Here is an 18,589-nt window from a genome sequence, read left to right as displayed (position 1 = left end):
CGGCGCACGCGCAGTGTCGACGACGGTGGAAAATGATGGTCCTCTGTTTCTTTTTCTTTTTGGCGCTTGCCCTGTTGTTACCTCAGCGCAATTTTCTCTTTTCTCTTTCACTATGTTAGGTGATGTGATATGTTTATGCTCTACCTTTGTACTCTCTTGTAATTTCCTGGCTCTGTCAGTTCCTCCTCTTAATGAATGAAATGTAGTGCTGCTACATTTCATCAAAAAATAAAAAAATAAAAAAAATCAATAATGCTCTGGTATTCATTCTTATTGTCAATTGGTTAGTGCCTTTGGTCGCTGCTGTTTCCTTCCCGGATTACGTCCTTTATTTGCAATACATTGATTGATACAAAAGTTTCGGAGCCTACAGTATCCTGATTTGTTAACAAAGGGTATTCCTCCAATATCATTGATGGAGTCAAGAGTTTCTACAGAAGGGTTAGCCGAAGCCAACAAAATGAAGGTGAAGAGAAGAAAGGAATGGACATACTACCGAATACGTATCTCTGAAGCTGAACATTCCCAGGCGGCTCCAACACGCAGCAAGCACAGAATTCATGTATGGCAGATCAAAAAGCTTATCTCATACAGAGCAGCGCTACAGCATCAGGATCTTAGCCTCTGCTTTCTTCTTCATTTCTCTTGCCGATTTGTTAGGCTAGGCTGGCAGTTTGTTTTGGCACCTTAGTTTTCATGCTTCTGTTCATAATTTGTGCCCAAGTTTCCAGCAATCGTATCTCGTGTCAGCATGAACTAGCTGTCCAGTTGGAATTCTGACGTAAGTAGACGTCATGTTTCTGCTATGGAAAATGAACAATGAATTTCATTCTCTCGAAATTAACTGAGGTCAGGCCATACGTGCTAAACTGAGATTTCCACTATATTTGTCAGGTACACCGCAGGTGCTTTGTAGTTGGAATTATCTAAAGTAATTGGACAAGAATATATGCTCCTTTAAATTAGCCATGGTGAAGAAGTTTTCTGCGGAAACTTGAGTATTGGTAGCAAAAGCGTGCAGTTCTCAAAAACTGCTGATCCAGAGAGGGCTCTTGCCAATTATCATACCAGAATCAGAATAGATTTACCATTTTTTTTATCTTGCAAGAAGCATGTTCTTTGTTGTCAATGAGTTTTAACTAATTTGTTTTTATCAATGAAAGTATGGCAACATTACTCACGCACGTGCAACATTACTCGATTATACAAATTGTCTGGCTGTGCATTAGACGATTCGACTTGTCTGGTTAATGTATATGATTGTTTGTTGCTCTGGTTCTGAGATTGCAGCTAACTCAGTGTGGAAAACAAGGGTCTGCTATTACCCTGAACATCAAACTGACATTGCAAGATATACTTGTTCCAGAAAGTGTGTGGTTTTCCCTTGAGAAATTGTAATTGTACAAAAAGGGAGACATTTATTTCATGAGACAGTTTTGAACTACGTTCTGTGAGACTCTTTCAAATGCAGCATGTATCATTTTAATTATTTTACAATTTACAATGTAGAGTAGTCGAAAGGGATAGAAGATTTGGAACGAAGCCGTTTTGCAAACTTACTAGTAAGAATAAAAAACAAAGATCTTTGCGCAAGGGAGGAGGAGAAAAAAAAAGAGAGAGATTTCACTGGTTAAGCTAGGCCAATGAATGCTTGTTTAGACCTGACTAGTAGAATGCCCGTGCGTTGCCACGGGCATTTAAAACAAATTACTGGTTGCATATATAAGCATAAGGCATATCAAATTTTAAGCTTGGCATAGAAAGTGAGTCTAAAATTTCAAGCCTTGCAATATCATTCTCCTTGTTGATTCAAATTAGGCTGGTCACAAAACAATGGTCGGGACGCATGCACGCACCGCAGCTGCTCTCGACCCAGTCTTCTTCACCTCGCTAGCCCGTCCCAACGCCTCCATCTGCACTACCCCACCATCGTAGCCCCCCAGCATTGCCATCATACGCTGCCTGTCTTCAATCCGAACGGCCTCGCTCCGCCTCCACGACACCTCGGACGACCGCTGCACAGTATCACACCACGGATGATGCTCCAGCTTCCGCATCCTGCCTCTTGTTCCCGCTCCATGCTCGCTCATGGTCCGTGGCCACCGCCGCGCTCATGCTCCTGAGCCGCCGCCGCCCTCGACTGCTCTCTTCCTCTCTCTCGATCTAGCGAGGCCATGGCTGGAAAGTTGAAGGCGTCTATCGTTCTCGATTTACCGAGCCCAATTTACCGAGCCCATGGCCTGAAAGTCTGACGGCATGTTTGGTTCGAAGCCAAACTTTCAATGATGGATTCCCTGACTTTGCTCTGAGTTAGAAAACCCTAGGCCCGCATAATTAACTAAAATTCGCCATTCCTTAGTCTTCTCCAATTTTATTATGCTACATGTTACACTGAACATATTCATGGTAATGTCCGTAAATGGCTTAGAATGATCTAAATATAAGAATTATTGGACTATTGGAGGTGGCTTGTGATGAACAAATTTAATTGTAGCACATAAGTACTGTGAATAATCATGACCTGCTACTTAAAACAAAGTTTCTTCAGTGGACACCCCGCACACAACTTTTCTCCACTGCCAATCGACGACAAACCACATCCAGCCTATCTGAGCGCAAACCCCCTGGCAGCATGCCCCCTCAAGCAGCTTTCCCAATGAGGTCTTCCATGTCTGTGGATATGAGAGAATAGTTGGACACACTCTCCATTCTCGATGTCTCTCTCATCTTCATCCGGTGCCTCTCATCAGCCGGACCGGCTGACAACCTTGATCCAGCAATAGTGATATGGTATACATTGTGACATCTTAACAAAATGTATGAATAGTAATATTTGATTTCTAATTGACTTAAATATTAAGGCAATATCTACTTTGATCACAAGACTAAAGCTTTCATAATTCTCTCCCTGGGAAAAGTAAAATATTTATCTGAATGTAACATATGTATCACTAATGTCTTAGAATTAATCCCCAATGCCTATCCCGGGTGCTAATGTCTTTGATGCTCCATATACATCTTCCGACGCAAGATATGGGCGTCCTTCCCAAACCCAAATGCCTAGATCATGAAGCCTACTTCTTAAATTGTTAAGAGGGTATTTACAATGCCGACATTCTCTATCAGTGTAACTTTCCTGCTCACAAGTTAAACTGTAACGGTGTAACTGTAAAAACCTGAGATGACCATACTTCTAATGACCACGAATGAGTAGTGGTCTCTTACATCAGTTTTTTCCAGCTCTTACATATTTCACCTAGTTCAATTAACTCGATTTGCCACCCCCAAAGTAGCATCCCGAGAAGGTGAGCATGTCAGGCTCAAATATTTCATGGCTTATGTGTGAAGAAAGTTCACTTGTACTGCATAGTAACCACAAAATTTCAGTTGAAATAATTATTAATACCTTGGGTGAAGAGAAATGAACCATCCACTGTTGGCTCTCATTCTTTGGACAAGCAATTGACCCATTTTGAGAATTGGATCTGTTGTCTATAATGCATCATAATTGACTCTCCACCTCAGAATTTAAAGATCAGTCTCCAACCTGTTGGAAACCCAATAGACAAATTTTGTTAGTCAACAACCTGCATGGTAGGAAATGCACGAAACATGTCAGAATTGAGCATTTACAGCCTAAATACTAAAAATAAGAAATGTGCCATTTCGACAATCTATAATGATTACATGTTTCTTTAAAAGGGCAGGTAGTACTCGGTTCTTCTAGAATTTTAGGGTACACTTCCTAGGCACAATTCTATCAGGTACTTCTCATATGATCTTTAGGATGAGGATATGAATAAGTTAACATCCAATATCTCCGCAAAATCATTGCTATACAGAACACCGAATTAGCTAAAACGAGGAAGATCTCAAGAACTCACAAAGCTTATACAGCTGGAAAACATTAGGGCAGGTAGTACTCGGTTCTTGTAGAATTTTAGGGTACACTTCCTAGGCACAATTGGATTATGTATTCGCAAGAAAACAATTGATTATATGACCAAATTAGTGTCAATTGCTGCTACTTTATGTGTCAATTTTTGCTACATTATGTGAGCTAGCCGACATAACAATCTGCTATCAAATTTCCCAGCCGCTCGATTACTGCAGAATCTGAAGCACTCATGTTGACACTCCAGAAAGGCTTGAGGTGGAACAAAATAACGAGATAGCCACACCATGACACTAAGTAGTGGTGCATCCATCCCTGCCGAAGGACATAAGTGTGCCCTCTCATGGTGTTGGCATGTGTACTTCTTCGTACATTGAACAGACCGGATGCATAGTGTGGCAAGGAGCAGGTGGTACCGTGTCGGATCTGAAAAGAGGCTGCAGCTGGGAATATCACTCAGTTTGATCATGCATTCTTGGTCTGAACTCTCATCGGTCAACTGTTCAAGAAGAACACGTTTGGAAAGTAAAGGGAACTACGAAGAGGATAAACGACATTAAGGAGTAGCATATAGTGAAGATCTATAAGGTAGAAGAACCTATAAGAGTGCATGAATGACTGCCGGAGAAAATTAACAAATGTGTTACGTTGTGCATTCTTTTTAAAGAGGAAAGGGTGAAACAAATTAAAACTCACAAAAATAGTTATGAATTTCTCGTCTTTGTTTTCTCCAAAATCAATGGTTAGATTCTGCATCACTGATCCGCAATCCAAATATTGTAAATATTTTTTTACTTCACAAAGGGAAATAAAACTGTTTGTAACAAGGTCTATTCAGTTTGAAGGAAGTTCAGAAATAAGGCTTATTGATAATACCATCCAGAAAAAGAACAAAGTAAAAAGAGTCATTAGAACTTAGCAAGGCCAACATACCTGAAATAGAGCATATTTCATCCACGAGCAGGTGAGAGAATATAGGGCCACTTCCATATTTCATACAAAATTTAATTTGTTTGAAACATTGAAACATCCCTTTTGATTTTTTCTAAAATACCTGGCTCGAACGAGCCACTTTGATGTGCATACGAAAGAAATAAAGACAACCGTATGCACATACTGTATACCTGTTAATTATTCTCCATAGCAGACCCTTAAAAAATTATTCTCCATAGTAGAGTAGGATACTGTAGACCTTGGCGTCCTTAGTTATCTATATCCCACGTACACCTTTTCCTGCTCCACATACTGAGCTGTGTTGATGAATCTGGAAAGGCTAAGACCTTCTTAGAATATCAAAGGGCATCAAAACAAGCTTAATGGCCGGTCACACATACTCTTGAAGCCAACCAACGAGAGGTCGATGCAGGTGATGGGGACGCCCTACCGCAGAAGCTCCACCTCGTGTCCCGAGTTGCCATACCCAAACTCAAGGACCTGCAACACACAACATATGCTCAAATCAGGAAATCATATTGACCAGGCGAGTATGCACATCCAAGCCAGGCTAATCTAACTTCCAGAACCTAAAGATGTGAAAGGTTGCAATATTAAGTTCATCAATCAGACATGTATCAAGTGACCAGGCCCAACCACCACCAGCAACAATGCAACATGAAGAGGGAGTGTTGCCGAGGGAGGATGCGGCCAGGGGAGGAGCAAGACCAAGCCCGCGCTACCAAGGGAGGAGGCGGCCACGCCGGGCCGGAGGACGCAGCAGCCAGACTGTACATGGGGGAGTCACCGGGGCGCCGTCGTCATGGATCCGGGGACGAACTCCATCACCAGAGACGAGGAAGGTGCGGGAGGGGCGGGGATGGTGGTGGAGGGGCTCCCGGCCAGATCGAGGTATGGTGGGGTGGGGACTCTAGCAAGAGGTAGAGAGACGGAACCACCCCACCGCCGCCGTCCCTGGGCGTGGCGCGGCTTCGCCGGCCAGCCCTCCGGCAGCGGCGTTGCGGGGAGCGGTGGGGGCGTAGCGGGCCTTGGGTGGCGGCGCGGTTTTCCCCTGTGTCACCAGTCGCGGGCTACGCGGGGGACGGGACGAGCTGGGGACGGGACCAAGGTCGCTGGTTTTTTCAACCGGGTTTGACTGGAAAAGAAAACCGGTGAGGGAATCGAGAGGTGGGGTTTGATAGATAAAAATCGATGAAAGTGGGGAGGTCATGCGAAGGGGTGTGAGCGGACGAACGAACGAACGACGTGCGGACTGAGACATTAGGAGTAGAGATTTGCCAGGTTAGCTAGCATGGCTGGCCCATGAGCGCGTAGCTGGTCCACGTTGGAACGTCCAACCGAGTGGTATGCTCGCTCCCGGGGGGAATCCTATTTAGCGCCACAGGCGCCGGTTATAGGCAATTTTGCAAACCGGCGCCTGCAGCACCTCCCGCTCGCAGTGCTTTGGGGCCGGCCCAGTTTGCCTTCGTTTTGTCTTTTTAAAGAAACAAAAAAAGGTGCTTCCCTGGGGATCGAACACGTGACCTCAACGCTACGAAGAAGACACGGTTTATTCTCTTCCCTTTGAACCACTAGACCACCATAGCACACGTGATTTGTTTCTTCTTTGCTTTTTTTTTATTCTTCTTCTCCAGGTTTTTCCAGTTTGCTACTGTTCTGGACGGTGTACTCGGTTTTTCTTTTTCTTTTTTTTGTTTTCTTAAATGCGCGGATTATTATTTTTCAAGTTCTCGATCCTTTTTCAGTTTTATGAACTTTTTTTCAATTTTGATGAACTTTTTTCAAAGGGATGAACTTTTTTTCAAAATCGATAAACTTTTTTCAAAATCAATGAACTCTTTTTAAATTCGATGAACTTTTTTCTAGTTTGTTGAACCTTCCCAAAATGGTTTTCCCCGGTTTGCGGTTTAGTTTACGGACGGTTTTATTCCGTTTTTCCTTTTTCCTTTTTTTAATGTGTGATTTTTAAAAGGATTTCGTGTTAAAAAAATCGATGAACTATTTTGCAAAAACGATGAACTTTTTTTAAATTTGATGAACTTTTTTTTCAAATTCGATGAACTCTTTTTTCCAAATTCGTGAACTTTTTCAAATTCAATGAACTTTTATGAAAATAGATGAACTTTTTCAAAATCGTTGAACATTTTTAAAATATGTTGAACTTTTTTTTAAATTCAGTGACCTTTTTTTAAAGTCAATGAACTTTTTTTGGTTTGATGAACTTTTATTTGAAATTTGATAAACTTTTTTCAAAAATCACTGAACTTTTTTTGAATATCAATTTCAAATTCGATGAACGTATTTCAAAACCGCTGAACTTTTTATCAAAATTGATTAACCTTTGTCAAATTCAATGAAAATCTTCCAAATTTAAGTTTTTTCTTTTCAAAAATCTATGAACATTTTCCAAATTTGATGAACTTTATTGCAAAATCGATGAACTTACTTTAAAAATCAATGAACTATTTTTAGTTTTGTGAACTTTTTTTCTTTTCCCAAATAATTCAAAAGAATTAAGTGGTACAGTAGATGAATGGTTCAGTTCAATATATATAGCGCTGCGTACTTGTTATTAGGCATTTGCCTCTGTTACTAACCACAGAAGGCAAGTAGTTCGTTTGGATGGTGGTACCTGTGCGTTAGCACTATGTGGGGAGTTCGAAACCTGTGCAACGCAACTTTTTCCCCCATTTTTTTTCGAGTTTTTTCCGTTCGCGGGTCTGCACGTCTTCGTGGGCCGGCCCAGTGCGGGGCGCTGCAGGCGCCAGAGCGTGAACGGGCGCCTGCAGCGCCGTATAGGAGCTCCCCGTTCCCGGTCCACCAGCAGCTAATCGGTCTCTGAGCTGGGCCGCCCTCGTCTTCGGCCCACCAGCTAAGTAAATCACAAAGAGAACAAAAGGAAAAAAACGAAGCGGAGTTTGGGTTTCGAGCGCAGCGGGAGCGAACAGACGGAAAAGGATAGAAAAGTGGAGAGCGCAAACGGCTTCACCGCCGGGAGGATTAGGATAGGAAAATGCTTCGTCTCCGGCCAAGCTCACCACCTCCACCACCACCAGGCGCTGCCCGACCAAACTCCCTCCTCACTGCCTGGCTGTGGCCGCCCGCCAAGTAGCACCCGGGACGGCGACAACGAGGTAAGCCATCCAGCCTCCAGCTTCCCTCTCCCTTGTAGCGAAATCGAACTCGGAGATACCCAGGAAATTCTTGTCTTCTCCGTAGGACCGGCTTCTAATGGTCACTAGATCTGATCCGAATCTAATTTTTGAGCTGCTGGCGTCGATTCACGGCGTTATCCAAGGGAAATTGATTTTTTTTTTATCTTTTTTGAAAACGGAGGATGACCCCCGGTCTCTGCATCTGGAAGATGCATGCGGCCATTTTATTGATTATTCTCGAGGACCTTACAAAGTAGAACAACAATATGCCTGAATCCGCCATCTTGGCAACATCTGCCGCTACTCCTATTCAAATGATGAAGGGGTGCAAGCTGGGCCACATACCCAGACCTCTCACCTAAGCCTAACATCTAAAGCCGGAGGCCACGACCAAGCCATCTGCCGGGTCCAGGGCTCAAACCGGTCCGACGCACTCACATGTGTCGTCGCCGCCATCTTCCACCGGTCCATCTTCAAAGCAGATTGAGGTGACAACTTTGGCAGATCCTCCGCCATTGACGCCACCAGGACGCCAGCCGAGGAGCTCCACCTACGCGAGTCCATCTCCAAGCAATGGACGTAAATCCATGCTAGGATAGGGCCGCACCACCCCCGCCCCCCACCACCCACAAGCGCCACCCAACCCTAAGGTTCTTAGAGCGGCACCTTCAAGAAGGGAACGGCGCCGTGAGCGCCGCCGCCGCCCAACAAAATTAGGGCTTTCGCCCGGAAGACCTAGGGAAAGGTGAAGTGAGGAGATCAGTCCATACCGACGCCTCCAAGGAGTGGAATGGCGCCCTCAGGCGTCGCCGTCGGCGCGGGCGGTCATGGCCGGCCAGGGATTTCGCCCGAGTTAGATCCCCGCCACCAGCAGCGCCTCCTGTACAGAGCCGGCGACCAAGAGGGAGCGCGGCCCGACCAGGCTGGCCCGCACGCCGAATAGAGGAGGAGGGGAGGCGCCAGATCGCGTGCACCGACCGCCGCAGAAGCCGCCGCCGGCCGCCAACGACCACCGGATCCCGCCGCTCGCGTGGTCGGGACACCAGATCCACCGCCGCATGACTGCTAGCCGGCCGTGCCTTGCCAATGGAGCCGCCGCTCCAGATTCGGGGTTCCCCACGCAGATGCAGGGCAACCGAGGCCCCGCCGCCACCATCCTTGGTGCCCCGGGCTTGCCGGGCGGCGGCGAGGAAGGGAAGATTGGGGGGGAGGGGGGGAGGGGCGGCTAGGGTTGGGAGGAGGAGCGGCTGGGGTGGGAGGAGGAGGGGTTGGAAATTGATTTGACTCAATAAAACGAGTCGGATGCTATCGATCCCCTTTTTCTACTGGGCGTCAAATATTTTCAGTGGCACAATTTCAAGATTTGTTTTTTCTTTGCGCATTTCAGCATTTAGTATGTACTCCCTCCGTTTCTAAATACTTGTCATCAAAATGAATAAAATAGGATGTATCTAAGACGTATATTAGTTCTAGATACATCCTCTTTTATCCATTTTGATGACAAGTATTTTCAGACGGAGGGAGTAGTTGATTACCAACCCTGAAAATTGGACCAAATTTAAGCATTTTGAGTTTTTCATTTTATATCGCTTAACCTGTTAACAGGTCATCCATATCCCTGAAAAATGGACCAAATTTAAGCATATTGAGCTTCGCATTGTGTATGGCTTAACCTGTTAGCATGTCTCCATCAGGTTGTCCATATCAACTATTTTAGTAGTGATCGCCCACCCTGAACAATGATCCAAATTCAGCATTTGAGTGCCTCATTTTGTATCGCTTTACCAGTTAACAGGTCTCCATCAGATTGTCCATACCAACCACCTTAGTAATGACCACCGGTCCTCAACATGATCCAAATCCAGCATCCTCTTGAGTGCCGCGTTTTGTATCGCTTTACCTGTTAACAACTCTCTATGAGGCCAGGTTGACCATATCAACCATGCCTGCAAACATCAACTATCATGATTGATTATTGGAAATATACCAACTTGTCTAGTTAGCAAAACTTTCAGTGGCGACAGGTGAGAAGATATGTTACTCCTTGCTTAATCCGCACATAGATAGCCACGCCATGTTTCTAAAACGTAGATTGGCAAAATCAAGGCTTGGTGAGAGAAGCAAGAGGAATGTTAAGTTCTCATAAACACATGAGGACTGCAACTGCTTCGTCCGGTTCATGTTGGCTTCAGCCTTCAACAACGCTAGTGTTTCCCACTCAACAAGCCATCACAATGTTCTGTTGATTTCAGACTCTGAAGTGCACAATCAGTCTCCATAGACCTAAATAGGGCAATCCTAATGGTTTGGTGTTCTGAATTGCACACGGAGTTCACCTAGGTCGATTGGAACTGCACAACGTCGCCAGAGATCCAAACCTGGCTGGATCTACAGCCATTTCGAGGTAGGTCTGTTGCCCTTATTTTGGATTTCTTTGTCAATATTGTGGTTAGCCTGGTACATGATTTTCTTTTTGCTGTACAAAAGTTGTATTTCCATGAAAGTAATGGAAAGGGGAGTAGCCCGTTTCGGAAAAAAGGGTCCATGAAAGATAGAAGTTTCCTTTGCATTATGATCCAGGTATGGTGGTTGTTATCTGGTTTTAATGGGTAAAAGGATCAAGAAGGAAAGATCAAAGCCAACTACCTTTAATTAAGAACAAGATAGCACACTCTTAGTCATACCCATGACTCCATGAGACTTCTGGATCTATATGATTCAGCTTCAATTACAACAAGACCAGCCAAGCAGGGGGTCTCTGTTTTATCGAAAAAGGGTTCCACCCGCTTTGTAGTACAAAGCAACCAACACCGATCACATATCAATTGTTGGGGCGAGTAGCACATCAAGCCCAAAAGAAAAGAGAAAGAACAAAGAAAAAGAAACAAATGCCAACAACGGCAGCTCGATAAAGCGCGGATGACCCGCCACCGCTGCGCCCTCCGGATTCGACCCACCACAGTCCAAGGCTCCTATCCGCCGCGTACCAAGCAGCACCTCCAAGAAGGAATGTGACACGACGATGCTGCTGCCCGGACATGTCCTAGGGTTTCCCCGGCATGCGAAAGGGAGTGGGGGTGGATACCACCGACACTCTCCAGGCAGGAATGCGGCACACATAGGTGTCACCGTATCGGAGCCGGAAGAACCGGCAAGGATTTCACCCGCACTACAAACCCCACTGCCCAACGGTAGGCATAGGTTCGACGCGCAAGGACATCAACGGGCCGGTATGCCGCTGCGGCCCGAGTTCCGCGCCACCCCTCCCTGTGACCGAGCGCAGGTGGAGGAGAGGCATAGAGAGGGAAGGTGGCCGGGGAAGGGGTTGCGGCAGCAGGAGGCGGCGGTGGGGAGCGTTGTCTGTTGGGTGACAAAAAAGGATTGCACGGACCATATATAGGGGAGAGGCAACCAGATCTTTTTCCCTAGAGAGACTGCCGGATCGATCTAGAATGCCCGGCAAAAGCGGCAACCGCCTAAGAAGAAGCATAGTGGCGAGCGCAGAAGGAACAAGAAGCGAACAGATGAAACAAGAAAGCTCGGTCAAAGCGGCAACCGACCAGAACGTGCAAAAGGCTTCCCCAGTAAAAAAAAGCCCACGTACAGGAATAGCCCAGTCACACGCATCAAGTTGACAATAGCGGTAAAAAAAATCCAAAAAAACCAGAAAAATTGAACCCTTACGGGCCTAGTCTTCTTATTAGTATGCTCAGATTTTAATCGCCATCCATTGTTTCCCTTGGTTCCATAAAATATCTAGAATCAATATCTGTAGCGCATGGTTGTTGATAGTGCTCTTTGCTGGCGATGCTTAGCACATGATGGACATATGTTGTGTCATTGAAGTTACCATGATGTTGGAATTTCTAGACTCCTAAAGTGACCATTCTTATTGTGTGAGAATGTCCTAAAGTGGACATAACGGTTCCTGCTAATTAGAGCCTTTAGTTACCGTATAATGTACCAATACCTTCCTAATGACTACCATAACATTATGGCCTTGCTTTCTTATTCAATTTTTTTTGATTGCTATGCATCTCTTTTTTCCGCAGCTTAATCAACAACTCTGGTTTTTTCCCCATACATCTGGAGATTTCTTATTCATTTTCTTTGATAGATGTTCAGGAAATATGGAACCAAGTTACATGGAAATTTCACATAGCCAACTATCTTAAAGTACAATATGCATACTGGCCAGCTGGCAGATATGGCCGATTGACTTCCTCTTTGTCTCGGTTCAAATTTCAGCATATAGGGCGTTTTAACCTAATATATAACTATATGGAAGAGAATCATGCATGATCATTCATTTGGTTGAGTGTAAGAGGTTCTTTTTAGTTAATAACATGAAGTTTGCTGCAGTTGACTATCTACCCTCCGAAGTTTGAGAAATTCTTCTCAAAGAGTAGTTTTGTTTCGATATGTGGTATAAAATTAGATAGGTTAATAATATAAAAATAAGACTCTAGGATGATTGATGGGAAAACTTCTGCTTATTTCAATTGCGAATGTGGTTGGAGAGTTTTGAAGTGTTTTGGCAAGTGCTTGGTAGTAGCAGAAATAACTAAATGTTTAATTAATGCATCACTTACATCATTTTGCAGTGGTCGTGCTGATAATATTGACGAGAATATACAACTAGCCCACTATCCAACTGCAAGAAATTATCAACTCTCAAAGTAATGGCAGAGATTGTGATTCTTCTAGCCATTAAAAAGATCGCATTTGCCTTGGCAAAAGGAGTGGTAGACAAGGCTAGTGTGCACTTTGCGAAGTATGGCACACAACTACTAGAGCTACAAGGCAACATGGCCCGTGTTGCCAGGGAGCTTCGTGTAATGCACGATGTTCTCTGTCAAATGGATATTCGAAATCGCAACAATCAAGTATACGAGGGTTGGTTGGAGGAGGTACAGAAAGTAGTACATGTGATGGAGGACATGGTGGATGAGTACTTGTATCTAGTCGGTCAAGAACATGATTTCGGTTTTTCCTTTTTCCTAAAGAAAGGGTTCAGAAAGCCAAGAGCTCTACTTTCTTTGAACCAGATAGATTTCAAGGTGAAGGAAATAGAGAGAGATCTTACACACCTATCAGACACAAAAAATCGATGGGTTACTCTGATAGACAATGGGGATACTAGCAGCTCAAATTACATTGTGAAGAGGGCCAATGATCTAGCGAACATTTCGCGCTTGCTTGATGATGAAGATCTGGTGGGGGTGGATGAAAACAGAGAAAAACTTGAGAAGTGGTTGGCAGATGATAGCAAGGAATGCTCTGTGGTAGCGCTACTTGGAATGGGAGGACTTGGTAAAACAGCTCTAGCAGCAAATGTTTACAAGAAAGTGAGAGAGAAATTCCAGTGCCATGCCTGGGTCTCCATCTCTCAAACTTATTCTAGAGAAGATGTCTTGAGGAATATTACCAAGGAGCTTCTTAAAGATAACATTAATGTTCTTTCCAGCACTACTGCTATGGACATCACTTGCGTTGAAGAGACATTGAGTAAATTTCTAAAGCAACAGAAGTATTTGATCATACTGGATGATGTTTGGACTCCAGAAGCATTTGATGACTTGTCTAGGGCGCTTCCTCATAATGACAAAGGAAGTAGAGTCATAATCACAACAAGGGAAGGGGTTGTTGCTGCACTTGCTTCTCGAGGACATATCTTGACAATGGAAGCTTTACCTGAAGACAAGGCATGGGATCTCTTTTGTAAGAAAGCCTTTCCAACAGATGCAAATTATGACGGCCATGCGGAATTGAAGCCTTTCTCTGAGGAAATAGTTAGCAAGTGCAAAGGCTTGCCTCTTGCCATTGTGTCAGTTGGTAGCCTATTGCGTGTGCGTGAGAAAACTATGGAAGAATGGAGAAGGATAAATAACCAATTGAGTTGGGAGCTAATTAATAATTCGAGGCTCGACCACGTAAGGAATGTTTTGCATCTGAGCTTCATATACCTTCCAACACACTTGAAAAGTTGTTTCCTATACTGCAGCTTATTTCCAGAAGACTATCTTTTACGTAGGAAACAACTTGCACGGTTATGGTCAGCAGAGGGGTTCATTGAAGAGAGGGGTGAAAGCACATTAGAAGAAGTGGCAGAGTTCTATCTAAAGGAGTTGGTTGATAGAAATATGCTACAACTCGTTGAGATGAACACATTTGGTAGGATGAAGAAATTCAGAATGCATGATATCTTACGTGAATTGGCAGTGGACCTATGTCGTAAGAATTGTTTTGGTGCTACTTATGATGATAAATGCGGGGGGTCTCTTGGGGTGGATAGACGATTGGTACTCCACAAGCTAAATAAGGATAATTATCAGCCGATTTCTGGTATACATCAACTTCGTACAATGATTACACTTGACAATAGCGTGCCGTCATCCATTATATCTTTGCTATGCACTGAATCAAGATATATGGCAGTACTAGAGTTACGTGGTTTGTCCATTGAGAAGATTCCAGCTGCTATTGGAGATCTTTTTAATCTTCGCCATTTGAGTTTGCGTGATTCAAAAATACAGATGCTCCCAAAGTCTATTGAGAGGCTTTCAAATCTGCTTACATTGGACCTTTACGGATGTGACATACATGTGTTGCCCAGTGGGATTGTGAAGCTGAAGAAGCTTAGGCACTTATTTGCTGAGAGAGTACTTGATCCAGATGAGAGAGGAATGAGATGTTCTAGGGGTGTGCGTATCCCTAGTGGTCTTGGAAATCTAACAAACCTGCAGACCCTACATGCACTGGAAGCACGGGACAAATCTCTTGGACATTTAGGGGAGCTGAGGCAACTGAGAAGCTTGAGGTTGTGGAATGTGAAAGCAACCTACTGTGAACGCATCAGTGAGTCTCTGGTTCAAATGCAGTATTTGTCGTTCCTAGAGGTGAATGCAAGTGATGAGAATGAGGTTCTCCAGTTGAATGTTTGCCTTCCAAACCTGCAAAAATTAATTTTGAGAGGACGACTAGCGAATGGGGCGTTGGACGAGTCTCCTCTCTTCCAAACTGTTTGGGGGCAGAACTTGTATGTATTGTCTCTATATGGTTCACAACTGAGAGAAGACCCCCTGCCATCCCTTTCTCGGCTGTCAAGTTTGACACGTCTACGTTTGACCGGAGCATACGACGGAGAGCAGCTGGCGTTTCTTACAGGATGGTTTCCCAAGCTAAAGATTCTCGTTCTGAAAGACCTGCCTAATCTAAATCGGCTAGTGATACAGCAAGGTGCCATGGTGAGCCTGGAAGAATTTTTCATAGTCAACCTGAACAGCTTGACAGAGGTCCCACCTGGCATTGAGTTCCTCATGCCCCTGCAGTACCTAGCATTCGACCAAATCAGCAGTGACTTCTTAACTGTGCTGGAGCAGTGTTCTGCTATCCGAGGGAACTGGTGGTATACTCTCCATGATTGACCTGCCAACGGGTCCGGGAATATGCACCTAGGTATGTTTGCAATAACTACTCGCCTGCCAATGTTGGTTATTTAGCTTCTCCCTCATCTCTAATCTTACGGCTTTCACATGTTGATGTGTTGCGATGCGATGTTGGTTTTGTAGGTCACCAGCTGGAAGGAAGACGCTTACGTTGTTTTGGTCTGCCGGCCGATGAAGGGAAACAAAGGCTTCAGAGGTACAAGGCGTCAATGCATCCGAAGATGCATATCAATTGTTGTGTACGACATATCTTCAGGGTTTCCTCTGCTTCTTTCTTGCAAGATCGACGTGGTACTACTGCTAGTTCCACGTACACGTACAGCGCTTCATTTCTCCTGCTGCTTCTGCCTGAATTCACTGCTGCTACTACCGCTGTTCGTGTGTTTTTGCATATCAAGTATGATCATATTGCGTACTAACTATTTCCGACGTTGGCTTTTAGATAAGACGACACTTACTGCAAGCGACCTGTGTTTCCATATTATTCGGACTGATTTCCACGTTATTTATTTCAACAATGTAATGTACTGCTATTTCAGCTATGGGTAAATAAAAGCACTTTGTTTGTGATTCAAGATGCTTGGGTATTCATTTTCATCGTCATGTTGTTGTTGCTGCCTTAAGTTGATACTGCTGTAACTTAGCTGCTAGCTGGGGTAATCCTTGAAATGTTTTATCAGTGTACATATACTTGTCTGCTTTGTAGCTAGCCTTTGCTATGCTCTGGTCCTTTCTGGATTACGTTCCTTGTTTACTTATGGATCACCATGCCAATATCTGCTAGATTAAAGCCTGTATGTCTATGTCCTTAATTTCCAGGGATGAATTAGCATGCCGTTTCCGGGGAGATCAATCCTCTTAATTAGTTGCGGTTTATTATGCCACTTACTGTCTGAATGCGTCAGTTGCTAGAATTAGCTATCCGCTTACTATATGGTACAACCGCTACTCATAAGGAGGACCATGGCAAAAACATCGAATCAAAGGGGAATCAGCGATGGACAGAGTACCACTTTTTTTTTGCGGGTTTTTTTTTTTTGCGGGAGTACCACTTGACAGCGAAAAATATATGCTTGGGTTGGCATGGGTAACACTTGAGACGGCGCGGACATGGAGCTCTTCTTTTCGGTGCTGCTCCCAAGATTACGAACCGTGGTGGATAAAAGGGCATATCTTTGGTGTTCATCCTGGCTTTGGCGCTCACAATCTTCTCAACTTACCCTGATTTGACGATTCTATTTTCTTTCTATACAACCACTCCCTCCGTACCATAATATAAGACGTTATTACATCCAAATACTCACATATTGGAAGTAATACCATCTTACTAGCCTATGCCAGCGCGGCGGCACGCCGCGCCCGTCTATACAGTTTGGTTACATACATTGTGTTTATTTTTTAAAGTAAATGCTATTACTTTAAGATGGAAGATTATTGTATGTAAAATTATGAATATGGAAAAAATACGATAGAAAAATTTACTGCCATCACACATGATGCATGCTACCAAACATGGAAATACATGTTTGATACATCTCCAGTGGGGATCATTTATTTTGGCTAAAGTGGCGCAACTCAATGCAAGAAGATTAAAAAACATTAATAAGTATTGTTAAATTAGATCATCATGGTGTGGCCTCGGGTTTTAATTCTGAATGTACTTCATGCATGCAAGTATATCATCTTAGAATATGCATGCGGGACATTATTTGTGTGTGGCACAGGAATTTTTCGTTGGATTTATTGTCTGTTCATGTGACGGATACAGGTAGTACTCGTATGTATATACGTATTTTCCTCAAAAAGAGGGTAGGTAATTCATGATATTCAAAAGGGAAGATGAAACTTGAATGTATACATGGTGTCGCTTAAGAATTGGTTGATATTGTTTGATCGTGATATTTATTGTTGTTGTTTGCACGGTGCGGAGGAAAGTAAAGATTTTGAAAATTATAATCTTTTTTAAACGGCTGCATGCCTGCTGAGTGCATATTATGAGGTTAACATTCTTTTTAAGTGAATACCTGCAAGAGAGAGCGTGGCCGTATGCATGTGTGGTACTCCTAAATTATTTTATTAGCCACTTATATGGAGGTGGATCCGTGGGTGTGACTTAGGGCATGGCCAACGGGCTGCTCCAGACCTGCTGCCCCATTGTCCACCTAGGTTCGGATGCCATGTTGGAAAAAAAGTGATCGCCCCAAACCTCATGGCGTAGCCTGCAGAGGAGGCTGCTGCTCCACAAGAGAAACCACAGAAAAGGGAAGGGGAGAGGGGAAAAGCTGAGAAAGCAAGCGAGAGATGGACTTCTCCACCTAGGATGATCTCAGCATATCAGGTCCACAAAATGGTGGCCTCAACTCTTGGCGATGGAGGAGAGAAAACTAATCTATGGCCTCACCTCACTGGGTCTAGTTGGAGGCGATGGGGCAGTACCATGGTGATGCTTCGATTCCATTGTACATGCTCTTATGCATGGCTTATTCAATTGTGCATGGTACTCCCTTCGTTCAGAATTACTTGTGCAGAAATGGATGTATCTAGATGTATTTTAATTCTAAATACATCCATTTCCGAGATAAATAATTCCGAATGGAGGGAGTAGATTATTGTATTAGTTGTATATGCATGGAAATGTAGATGTGACTACGGTGCATGCATGGCGGACCTTCTAGACCCTTGCGTAGATACGCGTTTAGCCGCGTGTCGCATAGAGTTCCACTGCCGCTTGATTTAGCCAATTACATGGATGTTTTTGCGGGAAATTTTGATAATCTTTAAGCTTTAGTTTCCAAATTACTGGATAAAATGAAGACAGTTTCATTCATCAGCGGCGTACAGTTCCTGGCACTGTGAGGCTACATAAAAAGAAAGAACATGATGGAAAGTCGCCAGCTGATTTTCTGACACTGTGAGGTTACGTAAGATAGATGGGTACATAGAAATGATTGTGCGTGACATCATAGCTTTGCTGCACGTGACACTTTGCAGAGAGGCAAATTTGACAAATTTGACCTATAGACGAAATCAAATCATAGAATGAACTATCGGTGAAACTATTTCACACGGCTGACCTTTTTGTGTGATGCCCGACACGAAGGCGCCACACTACACTGTGCAACGCCTCAGAGATAGGC

The 18,589-nt window shown here is 44.0% G+C and overlaps 1 protein-coding gene across 1 annotated transcript; it reads left to right on the top strand.

Moving 5' to 3' along the window:
• Positions 1-12,686: 12,686 nt before the first annotated feature.
• Positions 12,687-15,431, top strand: LOC119289853 (disease resistance protein RPM1-like). The gene has a single exon (XM_037569054.1). The coding sequence runs from the start codon at positions 12,687-12,689 to the stop codon at positions 15,429-15,431; it is 2,745 nt and encodes a 914-aa protein (XP_037424951.1).
• Positions 15,432-18,589: the final 3,158 nt, after the last annotated feature.

Source organism: Triticum dicoccoides, chromosome 4A, assembly GCF_002162155.2.
Source record: "Triticum dicoccoides isolate Atlit2015 ecotype Zavitan chromosome 4A, WEW_v2.0, whole genome shotgun sequence".
NCBI classification, from domain to species: domain Eukaryota; kingdom Viridiplantae; phylum Streptophyta; class Magnoliopsida; order Poales; family Poaceae; genus Triticum; species Triticum dicoccoides.
Note: the sequence above shows the minus strand (reverse complement) of the source record. Positions and strands in the feature narration are given on the sequence as shown.

Coding starts and splice junctions, on each gene's coding strand:
- LOC119289853 (XM_037569054.1), top strand. CDS start 12,687: ATGGCAGAGATTGTGATTCTTCTAGCCATTAAAAAGATCGCATTTGCC.